The following is a 14,305-nucleotide window of genomic DNA, read 5'->3' as shown; positions in this document are numbered from 1 at the left end:
ATTACACTGAAACTAACAGCATAGTTTTTCCTTGCAACAATCTAGGAGAACCAAAATGTTTCAACAAAATGGTCTGTTCGTTAGACATGAGTATTGATGGTGGTTACATCAGACAAACATTAGAAAAGAATTGGAAGATCATACAAGGTAACCATGACATTCTCAAGGTTTTGGGAAGTAAACCAAATTTCGTGTTTAGAAACACTTACAATATTAAGAAAGCTCTTGAAAATAACAAATTTAAACAAGAGTTTAACAAGACTTTAGTCAACGGCATGTTTACCTGTAACAATTGCAATACATGTAGATATATTGCTAAAGGACCAGTAATTGTCATTGATAGCATTGATCAGACTTTTCAAGTGCCTGGACATGTCAATTGTTGTACAAAGGGGGTTGTTTACATTAGCTTGTGTAGTACCTGTTCTGCGTTCTATGTAGGGATGACCACCCGGTGTCTTAAAACCCGTATTCGGGAGCATGTATACAGTATCAAAATTCAGGATGAAACAAGCGCTCTGTTCAAACATTCTCTCGTCTGTAAAAACTTTAAGAATTTTTTATTTACAATTATTGAGGTGGTTAAACCAGACCTTAGGGGTGGGCATTTTAGAAACTACGTTGAGCAAAGGGAGACACTCTGGCAAATTAAATTGAGAGCAGACAGACCTCCTGGCTTGAACGAAGCTATCAACATCAAGTGTTTTTTAAAAGGTACTAAATTAAGTATTGACAAAGAGATTTTTACTTCTTTTTTTAAATGACAAGCTTGAGTGGTTAACAACCAGTATTTTAATTAATTGATTAATTGTTTAATCATTCATTTGGTATGGTATTTAATGCTTGTGGTTTTTACTATTTTGTATTCTGAAGAAGTCTCCGGACGAAAGCGGATATTAAAAGTTTCATTACGCTATTTTTTTTGGAGTATTCCTGTTCCTGCTTTTTGTTTTAAAATTTATGAAAATATTTGGCATGGAAGATGTGAATTCAGTAATAGGAGTTTGGAGTGAATTTACATATTATTCCCCAAGATATAAAAACTGGGCTAGACTATACAGAATTTACATTTCACAGGAACATGTGAATTTAATTGAAGGTCTTGATACTCACCCAATAACTATTTCAGATCATGCTCCAATAACAGCTAAAATAAAAGCACCAGGTAATGAAATAAAAATGAGACACTGACACTTTCCCACCTATCTGCTGAAAAGAGAGGAATTTAAGGAATGGGTAGTGGAGATTATTCAGGAGCTGTTAGAGGATAGAAATTTCTTCTGAAAATATAACTAGGGAGTGGGATAAAATTAAAGTGGAAATAAAAGAAAGGGTGCTACGTTTAAGAAGTAACAAGAATTACTTAAAGGGACTGACAAATGTTAAAGTACTGCAGACTAGGGGGAATCTCAAAGAAAAAGAGGAGGATCAACTGCAGCATGCTAGGCAGAACACAAGGGATTACCTGTATAATATGCATGCACTTAGAAAGAAGATTGCTAAGCAACTGTTTTTTGATAATAACACTACAGCACAAAAACTTTTAGCACAATGACTCAGACAACAATAAATGGAAAGGGCCAAACTTATAGAGCCTATAACAAGGAAGGTAACAAGAGATCCTGTAGAGATATTATAAATATTTCGGAAATTCTATGAGAGCCTCTATAAAGCAAAGAAATATGCAAATCAGGAAAATGGAAATGTTTATGGAAGAATTAAATATGCCAAGGTTAGAGGCAGATGAGGCTCAATTACTAACGGTTAGGATAGGAGGAGATGGGATAAAAAATGTGATGTATAGCCAATCTACAGAAATGTCCCCAGGAATAGTTGGTATTCCTGTGGAAGTTTGGAAGTTAGGAGGAAAAAAATGATAAAGATCTGCAAGGTTTTAATAGTATCGTAAGAGGAGCAGTACCAGTGCCCTGGAAGAAAGCAGTGGTAGCTGTAATACCTAAAGAGGGTAAAGACCCATCAGATCCAGCTTCATACAGGCGCATTTCAATCCTAAACCATGATTATAAAGTGCTCATGTCCATAATGGCTAAAAGAATGGCAAAAGTAATGCCAAAACCGATAGATATGGATCAATGTGGTTTTCTGGAGGGGGGAGGCAAACATCTGACAACATTAACAGAACATTGATAATCCAGATGGAAACAAATGTGCGAAAATACCATTCTTGTTGGCTGGTCTTAAGATGCAGAAAACACACTTGACAGAGTAAGCTGGGACTCTCTGAGCAGGACAATGGAAGCATTTGCATTTCTTGAAAAAAATATAAGGTTGATTAGGAGGATATATGAGGGATTGGAGGTGAAAATTAAAGTGGGTTGGGCCGTCTGATAATTTCTGCTTGAGCAGAGGAACCACGCATGGCTGTCCCCTTTCCCCTTTGTTATTTGCATCATATTTGGAACCACTGGCAAAGAAAATAAGGGACTCAGAAATTCAAGGATATAACTGGTATGGTAGTTAAAAAAAGCTGGCTTTATTTGCAGATGATATTTTATACCTGACAAAACCAGGAAAAAGACAGTATAGTGTTGAACATTTTGAGACAAGTTTCAAATCTTTTGGGATACAAAATGAATGAAGGTAAATTATGTACCTACGCATGAACTGGTTCAGGAATACCCATATTTATGGGACATGATAAAATTAAGTATTTACAAGTATGGATTAAAAATGCGTCTAGTGTGGCAGCTAAGGACACGTGGGAAGAGACTACACAAAAGATAATACTAAAACTAACAAAATGGAAGCTTTTTTATATGAACATGCATAGTAAGATACAAGCAGTTAAAATGTTTTTAGTCTCTTTAGTCTTGTACATAGGTCAGGCATATTTTTATCAACCAGAGAAGAAGTTGTGGGTAGCAATTAATGAAAAGCTGCAGGACTTTATATGGGAGGGTAAGACAGCAAGAGTCAAGTAGGATAAACTGATTCTTCCACTAGAACAGGGTGGACGTGGATTACCCAATTTGAAGGGGTATTTCAGACCTACACAGTTAAGACTCTTTTACATAGCACAAGCAGAAAAATATAATTCAAAGTGGAACGACGATGATAATGATGATGAAATGGGGAGAAACTCAACAAACAAGGAGAGATTGGGATACTGGATGCAGGCCTTTAAGGAAAAACAATAATTATACAAAATATTATATCCACAAAGTAGCAGGAAGTAGTCTAGGAACTAAACCAACACGGGGATAGAGGAAGGAGATTCCACTGATAGGGGTGACTGCAATTAGGAATACAGACAATAAGCAAGAGTAGGCTGAAATTTATTGGAGAAAACTGACAAAGGAACTAAGGTATTTGGAGTAAATAACTAGAGGGGGAAAGATGATAGAATGGGAAGAAGCCAAGAATTTATCTGAACTGCAGGTTAGAGATTGCCTTCCCCTGTCAGGGATTAATATCAGAGTATAGGCAAAGATAAATAAATAGGGGGGGTTTAAATGAAAGACTAGCACTGTTAAGAGTTTTTAATAGAATCTAGAACAGAAGCTGCCATTAAAAAGGAATAATTAGTACAGCATATAAAATATTACATGATAACTATAAGAATCAATCAGAGGAGGTTAGAAAGGATTGGGGAGAGAGATTGGATAAGCAATTCACAAAAAAGAAAAAAAATGGGAGGATATATGTATGTCTCCCAAACATGCAACAAAATCTAGATGATTTAGGATTTTTTGCCTGGAAATGTTTACATAGATTTTTTATACCACCAAGCAGACTCCAGAGAATTTTTCCGGTCTGCTGGAGATGTGCAGGGGAAGAAAGAGGTAGTTGGGAATATATTTTCTATGAGTGCGGTGAGTTGGCAGACTTTGCTGGGTGGGTAGATTGGTCTGACAAGGGAGATGATTTTTCTGAGCTAAGATACAGAATCAAAATTGCCAAAACATGGTAACGCCTTGCTGTGTCTAATAATAGTGGCTGCCAAAAAAGCAATTATTAGAAAGTGGAAATCAAAATATAAACCAACTATAATGGAAATAGTGAATATAGTAACATAGATAAACAACTGGAACAGAGATCTTTAGAAAGGGGTAGGAGCAAACTACATAGGAAAAAATAGGAATTGTGGGAATACATACAGGGGAGGAATTAAGTTTAAAAGGAGGCAGGACTTAAATGAGCTACGTACTGTTTGAGTGAGAAAAATTCAGTAAATTACAAGTGATGTATAACGTTTGCAAGTGGGAGTGTGTCTGTATGCTTTGTGATGTAAAATGCTTGCAACTAGGATTTTGTCACTGTGGTTTATTTTCATTTAGATAAATGTATGAGTGCCTATGAAGTAAGTGCTGGCTTAATAAAGATGTTTCCTGTTTAAAAAAATGCAGGACTTGAATAATTTATACAATATTGTTTAGGTTATATGATATATAGCAATACATGTGAAGTATCATGTTTGGTATGTGAATATAGTCTGAATACTTTTATAAGTATGTAAATTTGCCTATGTCAGAAGTGATAATTCAATAAAGGTGTCTGAAGCACTGAAATGGACAAGGGAAGGGGCACTGTGTTACAGATTATGTCAGTTACACAACAGAATTGTTAGCACATGTTGGTTCTTTCAAAAAGGTTACCAAAGCTTCTACTGAGCCTTCTTCTGGACTGGTTAAAAATGATATTTCTGAATTAGCAGATGAAAGTCTGAAAACTAATGATCTAGCAGACTAACTTAGCTAGATTCATTACAAATTATAACTTTTTGGGTATTTTTAAGATTTATAAAGCATTGGTTGGGTTACTTATGAGACAAATCAAGGGACGTGCACGTTCAAGAACAAAACCAATTGTTCTTTTACCCAGAATATATCATTAAAAACATAGTGAACAATACTGAATCTTTTATTAGAATTCCATAGATTTGAATGACAAAATAAAGAGAGGAGAAATCAGTAAATCATCTTTTTAGTTATTTAGTTAACAGCACCTGTGTGGCTGTATCACACTCCCAGGTGGGGACTAGTGGTAAGATCATCAAATACTGCTATGCTACAGGTGTTGCTGCTTTAAGAACATGCACCAACTGCAATTCCACAAATGGAGTGGGTTTTTTTTTGCCTTTACACTCAGCTTGTCTGCCTTTACTCCTGACCATGAATCATAACCTGCTTTCACAGACACATTTCTATCTTGTTACACACATATCAGACGGTACCTCTTCATTTGCCTGTCACTACAGGATGACTTGCATGCACTTATTCCCACTCCTTTTTGCTTATTACCCTTTAGCACTAGCTGCATTTACACATCACTACCTAGCTGTACATCCTTAAGTTCAGCACTGTAGTGTTCTGTGTATTATGTAACTCTACTATGACTAATGGTCTAATACCAAAAAGACCAGGACCTTGTCACTACTTAATTTTACATTTGCATGTCGGTAGCTTTGGACACAGTGTACATTACAGGCCAACCTGCACACAGATCTCTTATTGGCCTTTTAGCTCCAATGATTTAAAAATTGTTTAGCTTAAATCTGCCTCTTTGCTTACTACTTCTCAGCAATTTTTATCAGTACTATGACTTGTACTCTTTTCTGTCTATCTGATGAAGTTTTAGACTTCTCTTAATCAAGTTTTTCACTTCAGCAGTACAAACACAACTGTCTTTCTTTCTACACATCCTTACAACATGTCATTTACTTAGAGAGATTATACATGACTTATAAAAGCTTGACATTCCTTCACTTCATGTTTAAAACCACACCTACAAGATAAGACTTAAATTTCAACTGTATATGTTTATCTTGTTTCAGCTGATGACAAATGCTATCACAACTCTTTTACATATGGTTGCAACACATTTTCACATTATTTCTCCTTTCTGACTCTGACTTACATTTTTCTTTGCAAACGTAAATTTCCTCAGTTAATTTTTAAACAAGCTCCATAAATTTCACTTGCTCAGCACATGTCCATAGCTTCTGATAAAGTCGGGCCTGCTTCACATAAAAAAATCTATCCCTTGTAAGGCATTTGGATTATCGTTGATGGACTATAGTTTGTGAAGACATTACCATATATATTGACTTCAACATTTGGGACTTATTGGATCTTTGAATGTACCAGTAAACGGGTGATTCTACACGCTGTATTTTTACAGATCCATTACATATGTAATTGAAATATCAGAATTATAACAGCTATATGTTGTGACATGTTTGCTTAATATGGTGAGATATGTTGCATATCTATACAGTGTAATATTTTGAAACTATAACTAGACGGTTCTAACTACAACAGGAACTAGTGTATGTATACATTTCTAAACTGTTGACCCCATTGCTGGTTTGGATTATGTAACAACAGGAACAGATTTATAGGAGTACAGTATATTGTGTTTGTTGAAATTTTAATCCTATCCACTAATAACAAACAGTTGAAATCCTAACTCGGCATATTACATATATTCACATTATTTTTGAGCAAGAACAACAGAGTTTGTATATTACAGCAATTTAAATGTGTGCTAAGCCATTTTTTGAGATTGCACTACTTCTTAACATTGAATTAGATCAGTCTGTCACATGTACTACTTTGATTAGCTATGTGTTGAGCCCTATGGATGGGATCATATGCGCTGAGGTGTTCCAAGGGAAGGGTTGTCGCATGTTGTTTGATGAATCATTGTATATTTGAGTATACTATTGAGCAGGAATACTAAGCTTACTCAGCATTGTATTATGAACATAACAATTTTTTAAAACATACATATGCCATGAACAATGGAGACATATTGATGGAGAAATATATAGAAAAGTGTTGATATTTATTACACACGTGTACGGTTTATTCTAAAGGTTGTGTTATTAGACCAAATATACCACAGTGTTTACTTTGGACAACATTTATATATACTATTTACACCCAGGTTCTCAGTGCAGTTCCGGTTGAACTTTTACCAATTTGGATACATTGTTTGAAATAGAATTGTTCTTAAGTTGGTCATCATATATTTTTTTCAAAATGGATTTGGAGCAATTATTAACAGGATTATGTGCTGATCGGCATGACATTGGAGTGTTTGGTATGAATAACATGTCAAGCAATAATCCGAGTGGCTCAAATATGAATGTTAGTAATGGTTGTGAAATTGCCTTCAACAAATTTAACAAGGATCTTAAAAACTTAAGAGCCAATATATGGCACCTCAGACTCTTTAAGGCATATATTAACAAGGATATTACACCAAGAGGATTAAGAGTAAAGTTACAGCCTTTGGTCTGTAGGTCGGAGGACAGGCTGACCAAGGAATGGAACCAAGCTCTTCAACAATCAATGATGTTTGTTAAGATCCTTGCTGCTTATTATGAGAGAATGGTGGATAACAGTTTAATGGAAGTAAAAGCTTCATGTGAAGAGTGTAAGCAATATGAATCACAACCAACATATGCCAGTTTTGTCAGCAAATTATCTAAAGATTTGGCTAATTTTGACCAACAAACTAAAGACAGGAAAATACGTAAGTTCAACAGGGACTGCACTGACTACCAAAGGGGTCGTCCTTTTGATACATCCAGAACTGTGAGATTTAATGATTTTGGTCAGAGGACACCAGGAACTAAACCTAAGAAAAGGCCTAGGTCTATCCTGAAATCCTCTGATAAAAACTCTAGTTAGCACTTCAGGGGAGGATTCATCATGCACAGACAATGACTGTAATAACTATCGAGAATCACCTAGAAGTAAAAAATCTAATGCCCAGTACCCTTTAGACATACAAACAAGCGACGAGGGGGTCGCAAGCACAAATATAGGAATAAGATCCAATTCCATGGAAGGACTGATACAAACAATGTTGAACTGACAGAATTTGGGTTTCATAATGTCTTGAACCTTTCTAATGTACAACTGACAGATGCACAAACTACATTACTTAATAAAGGACTTGGTTTTATTGCCAGTTTTTTCATTGATGAACATAGCATTGTTAATGATGTTTTGTCTTTTTGTCGTAACCTGAACTTGAAATTATTTTTTTCAGACAATACCTCTCAAAGATCATAAGATTTCAAGTTCTTGAAATCAGACTTTCAACCGCCCATTAACAAACATGTCTCTATTTTCCAACAATCTGTACTCAGGGATTTACATTTTCATCATAGAGAATCATACATTCTGGGCCAGAACATTTCACCCATGGAAAAGGTGGCCTTGGAAGAACTAAGGCATAACCGCAATATTGCCATTCTGTCTGCAGACAAGGGAGGTGCTGTGGTGGTAATGAACATTGGGGAATATCTCAATGAGGGGAAAAGACAGTTAGCATATACTAGGTGTTATATGCGAATGTACACTGACCCGACTGGGGTCTTCAAAAAAGAAATAGACTCTTTTCTAAAACTAGCAGAGGATGAGGGTATTATAACAAAAAATACAGTTAAACATCTTACTGTAAAGGACCCACAAAAACAAATCCTGTAACTTCTTCCAAAAATTCATAAGTCTATTTCTAAACCTCCAGGTAGACCCATTGTGTCAGGGATTGGGTCCTTGACCGAACCATTATCAGCATTTTTAACACAGTATCTCAAACCCCTACTGACATTGGTTAGGGCCCGACTACAGGACACGACGCACTTCTTACAAATTATAGAGGATACACAGCTAGAACCAGGCTGGCTATTGTGTACGTTGGATGTTAAATCCTTATATACGAGCATCCCACACTGGGCAGGATTACAATCCCTGCAATATTGGCTTGAGAGAACAAACCTGTACCCACCAGGTTTTAATACCTTACTTGTCTGTATGGCAGAACATGTATTAAACAAAAATGTTTTTTATTTTCATGGAGAATGTTTTTGGCAGTTACAAGGAACAGCAATGGGAGCTTCCTTTGCACCCATTTATGCGGATTTGTTCATGGCCTATTTTGAAGAATGTATGATATATGATACATTACACAACATATACATGGTTGAAATCGATATCTGGCGATGGTACTTGGATGATTGCTGGATGGTGTGGAAGGCGGATGAAACATACTTACAGGAATTTATTGATTACCTGAATGGTAATATTTGGGGTATTCAGTTTACGGTTACATGTAACATTAGTACTATTGATTTTTTGGATGTTACTGTTTACCGTAACAAAGATGACCCCTTAAGCACTAAAACATTTAGAAAATACCCACAATACAATACATTGTTACATGCATCTAGTATGCATCCGAACCACACCATCCGCAACATCCCTAAATCTCAGTTTATGCGTATCAGATGCATTTGTTCATCTCAGGAGGAATTTGAACATGCCAGACAAGATTTATACCATAGAATTCAAGATAGGGGATATAGAGACATGGATATACACCAAGCTAGTTCATGGAGCAATACCATAGACAGAAGGACTTTGTTACAGTACAAAAAATCAGGGCATACTAATCAAGATTCTATCTTGAGATTTGTGACTACATATGGCAGGAATCAACAAATAGTTAGGGATATAATGAACTCAAACTGGAACACTCTTTTGGCTAATGATAGTTTAAGAACACTATTAGGCCCTCAGTGTCAGATGTCATTCAGACGAGGAAAGAACCTGGGAGGTCTTTTTTCACATTATAAACACAGAGAAGGGGGAGGAGTGGTATATCACCAGACCACTATTATTGGAGACAAACTAATTGGTACGTTTCCATGTGGTCATTGTTGCTCCTGCCTACAAGTTAGTACACTTAAAGAATTTACCAGTGCCAACACTAATCGTGTATTTCAAACGAGGGTGTTTGGGAATTGCAGTAGCACATGGATCATCTACTTAGCCACCTGCCAATGTAAAGCCTTCTACGTTAGTAAAACATCAAGATCACTTAGAATACGGATGACAGAACACAGAAGTGACATTAAGAACAAAAAAGAAACAAATGCTTTATACAGACATACGATACAACATTCCAATGCTCATTTCATGTTCATGATTACTGACAAAATTCAGGGGGACAGAAACAGCCAACAAGGTTGGCACACCATTCTAAATCACAAGGAACAATATTGGATTACCAACCTTGGATGTTTATTTCCATCAGGTCTGAATGACCATCTGTGAGTTTTATATAGTGTCCAGGGGTTCCATGATCATGGCGAGATCATACATATATATAGATCAAAAACCAGTGTGAATACTATAATGGTGGTCAGGTTAACCATACTTATGTATCAGCATATGACTAAGGGTATGTTACGAATTCTTTACATATCTATATATGTAGGATGTATATACATACACAGTTTTGCAGTTTTATATCTGTCATGTTGTTTTGAAATGTATGGCAAGGTATTATAATAATTATAATATAGGCATCATTTACAAGGAAACTATTTGAAATCATTATAACTATAATTAATAGCCAGTAATGATGGCTCATTTTTGACATTTTATTCATTAATATAATATATGATCAGTGAAATTTATTTTAATTCATATATGAATTGATATATTGTTATTATACACAATATATACAAGGTGTAGTGAAATTTACATTTTTGGGTTATATATGAAGACAAATGTATGCTTATTCATAATACTTAGAGTATGCCCCTGGCTTTTCACCATGGGATCTGTATGCACAAAGGATTTTTACAAAATTCTCTTTTTATAAACCTTGAAAATATGATATTATCTATTACTTAACATTTTTGATATCATATGTTACTGGGTGAATGCTTTGCTCTTCAGGTGAGACATGTACTTGGATACTCCATCCACTAGGTTGGGCTATACCACTGTTTCAAGATAATCAGAGATGACTATAAATACAAGCTGTTTCATAATACACCAAAAATATTTTGTATTCATTGACAAAGGCTGAATAGCCGAAACTGGTCTGGAATATGGTTTTGGAGCAACAATAAAATAATCTTTACTATATTGTGTTCACTATCGTTTTTGCTGGTCGTTGGTGGTTAAACATAAATTTCCTCAGTTAATTTTTAAACAAGCTCCACAAATTTCACTTGCTCAGCACATGTCCATAGCTTCTGATAAAGTCGGGCCTGCTTCGGATAAAAAATCTATCCCTTGTTCATTTTTTATACCGCAAGCTACTGTATTTCATATTAAGGAATCCTGCAACTCATGGAGTTAGTCTTTGGCTCTGCTCTTCAGTTAACTAAAATAAGCATTTACAAAGCTTCTATAGGACCATATCTCACTTTTTAAAAAGACCATATTTAATAAAGATATTTTAAAAAACGTTTCTATAGGACCATGTGTTCTTGGAAAGAACAAATGTCAAATCAATGGAAAATTCTTTAAGTACACAATAATTCCTGAATTTCTTTCTAACTGGTCTTATTACATCTTTCTTATTTTTAAGGAAAGTAACAGAGGTAATTAACTTCTTACTCAGTGATGTGCAAGAATGTAGCACATTGTACCTTTTTAAGCTTCTCTCCTAATCCGCTCCTGGTGAGGAATAAGCTGCATTTTTGGAACTAAAGCTTCCTGATATATTTCCTCAAAGCAAAAGAATTCATGGTGGCTGCATACGGGTCCCTTATGTAACTGTAAATCATATTTCTCCACTTCCAAGCACACAAATTCTCAAAATTAAAGTTATTTACTTTTACAGATATATTTCTCTCCTCTTAAATTTTTTGCCAAGATAGGTACTAAATAACAGAAACTTTTGATGTGGTCTGACGTCTACAGGTCTTCAATCACAGTAATACTCTAAAGGGAAGTGTACTATAAGACATGCAGCTTCCTGTAGCTAGCAAATCAGTTTTTAAAACCAAATACACCATATAAAACATCTACCAGTGGATCCATCAATTACTACCATGACAAACACAATCTTTTCACTATAGGTTTTTGCTACTTGCTCCAATACAAAGATATAGAAAAGTGTCCATTAACCCCCAATGCACATGGCAGTTGTTCTTCTGGAGTCGAGAGTTGAACTTGTTCACTACAGAAGCATCAGCTAGGCACATCCAAGGACACCCTTACTACACATTTGTTTTTCCTGGTCTATCCATCTGCTGCTTCAGCAATGTGACTGAACTCACCACCAAATGGTGATCATCTGACAGGTTTGTACATCTTTTGAACCAAGTCAAGAAACTACAGCAGTGAAAAGTAAACATGATAAATACCACTCTAAGACACATCTGCATACAGGTTAAAAGGGATGGATGGAAAAGTCTTAAGCATTCCTGCCACTGTTCAGCTCCTATAGCAACCAACACAAACGACTGACAGATGCTTGTTTCTATTTGGATATGTGTTTCCAAACAAATTAAATAGCAGAATGTCATTAAACTGTCAGCGTTCCACACTACTTCTTGTTAAGTTTTCATTTCCTCTGTTACTGATTTGCAAATTGGTGAGATGACCCCTAATCTGTCACTTTTTAGCTGCAACCAACAAAAAGGGGAGAAAACATTAAAACACAGTATTGCAAAGGAAAAAGCAAACATACAGCCTTACAGTAAGAACATATCAATACTCAAATAGTCAAATAGAATTACTTTTTTCCTTGAGCTATAACTAGCTGCATTAGTTGGCTGAAAATAACATTAAGTCTTTAAAGCCATGGGAAAGTAGTTATGCAATGTCAGCTCTCTTACTGACCAAAAGGAAAAAGAAAAGCTAAACACTTACAGATGGTGCACCAGTATACTGAGCAGGTAATCGCTTCCCAGTCATCTTCGGTCTGCTTGCAGTGAGATGCTCAAGTTTTTCAGAGCTAGATACCAGATCATCAAAACTGATCAGGTCTGCAAGAAAATAAATTATGTAAGTGGAAATGCAAGCTGAAAGATTACAAGAGGTGAATGTATTTAAGTGTGACAGAAATGCTGTGATCTTACAATCAAACTGGCAGATGACCTTATACAGCAATGACTCTTCAGCCCTACTGCTGACATAACTTGTCCTAGGGTTCAAACTTATCAGTATGCGCAGAAGAGGCAAACTGTACAAGCTTGTGCAGAGCAGCCAGGTGCTTAGTGTGGAGCAAACACGTGAATAATTAGTTTTCAAAGACGTTCATTAATACTACTGCATTACAAAACTGTACAGCAAAAAAATGAAAAATGTATGAAATCTCTATCTCCCAATCTCAAGCCAGCAAGAAACACTACTAGAAAATATAAAGAAGAGTAGGAACATAAGGTTGCTAACTTCTAAAGGAAATTAAAACTGCTTCTTCAGTGCACTGAACTCATCCATAATAATTTCACAAATTCTGACCCCAATAATATAGCTAATATATTAGCCAACAAACTTAGTGCTAACTTTATCCCTCCTACCTACATTGTTACCCCCACTATCCCTGAGAATTTACTTTGTCCTGAAAACACCTTGGAACAATTCTTAGAATTCATGTCAAAAGCTAAAACTACCTGCGTTGGACCAGACAACACACCCGGCTGCACTTTCATTAGTGCCACATATGTAATATCTGGGCCTCTACTTAAAATGTTCAGCTTCAATCTATGTAGACAGTTTGTCCCTGATGATTGGAGAACAGGCACTATGACTTCTCTACACAAGGGTGGCCCCCTCTACAGACCTTGGTAAAAACAAACCCATCAGCCTTACTAGTCTTTTTTTGCAAAGCCTTGGAAAATACCACAGCAGAACTCTTTGTACAGACTAAATTCAATCAGCCTAGTTTTGTGAAGGACAGGTCCTGTCCCCAGAATCTAGTAAGTTTCTTTGAAAAGATTACAGGGGCTGTGGGCAATGGTCATTCCCTTCACACTGTTCATCTTGAACCTGGCAAAGGCTTTTGACACTATTCCTCACGCTTGTATTGCTGAAAAATTGGACAAGCTTAATGTAAACCCATACACTGCCTGCTGGATTGCAAATTGGCTATTCAACAGATCCCATGTTGCGAAAGTTGCTGGTTCCCACTATGAATGTCAAATTGTAACTAGTGGGGTGCCAAAGGGATCTGTCATTGGCCCTCTCCTGTTTGGCATTTACTCTGCAGACATCCAAGTCAACATTTCAGAAGTGTGGTTGACCAAATTTGCTGATGACTGCAAAAGGGGCATAGTTATCCACTCATCCACGGATTCATAACAGCTCCAACAAGGGCTGGAATATGCACATATACATGGTGTAACAAAAACAGTCTTAAACTAAATGAAAAAGTGAAGCACAGTAGCATTTGGCAGAAGAATTGAGCCTACCTCATAGGCTATAACTAGTATTCTTCTTCAGACAGATACAGTCTTAAGAGACTTAGGTACTTACATGGATAACTCTCTCATTCAATCATCATGTTTCTGCCATTGCTAGGAAAT

The 14,305-nt window shown here is 36.1% G+C and overlaps 1 protein-coding gene across 6 annotated transcripts in view; it reads right to left on the bottom strand.

Moving 5' to 3' along the window:
• The window catches only part of LOC122794391 (CD2 associated protein), a 3,269,826-nt gene that overhangs the window by 311,048 nt on the left and 2,944,473 nt on the right, over positions 1-14,305 (bottom strand). For all 6 annotated transcript variants that reach the window (XM_044062740.1, XM_044062738.1, XM_044062742.1 and 3 more), the window contains one exon: positions 12,651-12,766. In XM_044062740.1, coding sequence (XP_043918675.1) covers positions 12,651-12,766 — 116 coding nt within the window. The remainder of the gene's footprint in view (positions 1-12,650; positions 12,767-14,305) is intronic.

The sequence above is a fragment of the Protopterus annectens genome, chromosome 2.part1 (genome assembly GCF_019279795.1).
Source record: "Protopterus annectens isolate FY-2018-M chromosome 2.part1, PAN1.0, whole genome shotgun sequence".
Lineage (NCBI taxonomy): Eukaryota > Metazoa > Chordata > Ceratodontiformes > Protopteridae > Protopterus > Protopterus annectens.
Note: the sequence above shows the minus strand (reverse complement) of the source record. Positions and strands in the feature narration are given on the sequence as shown.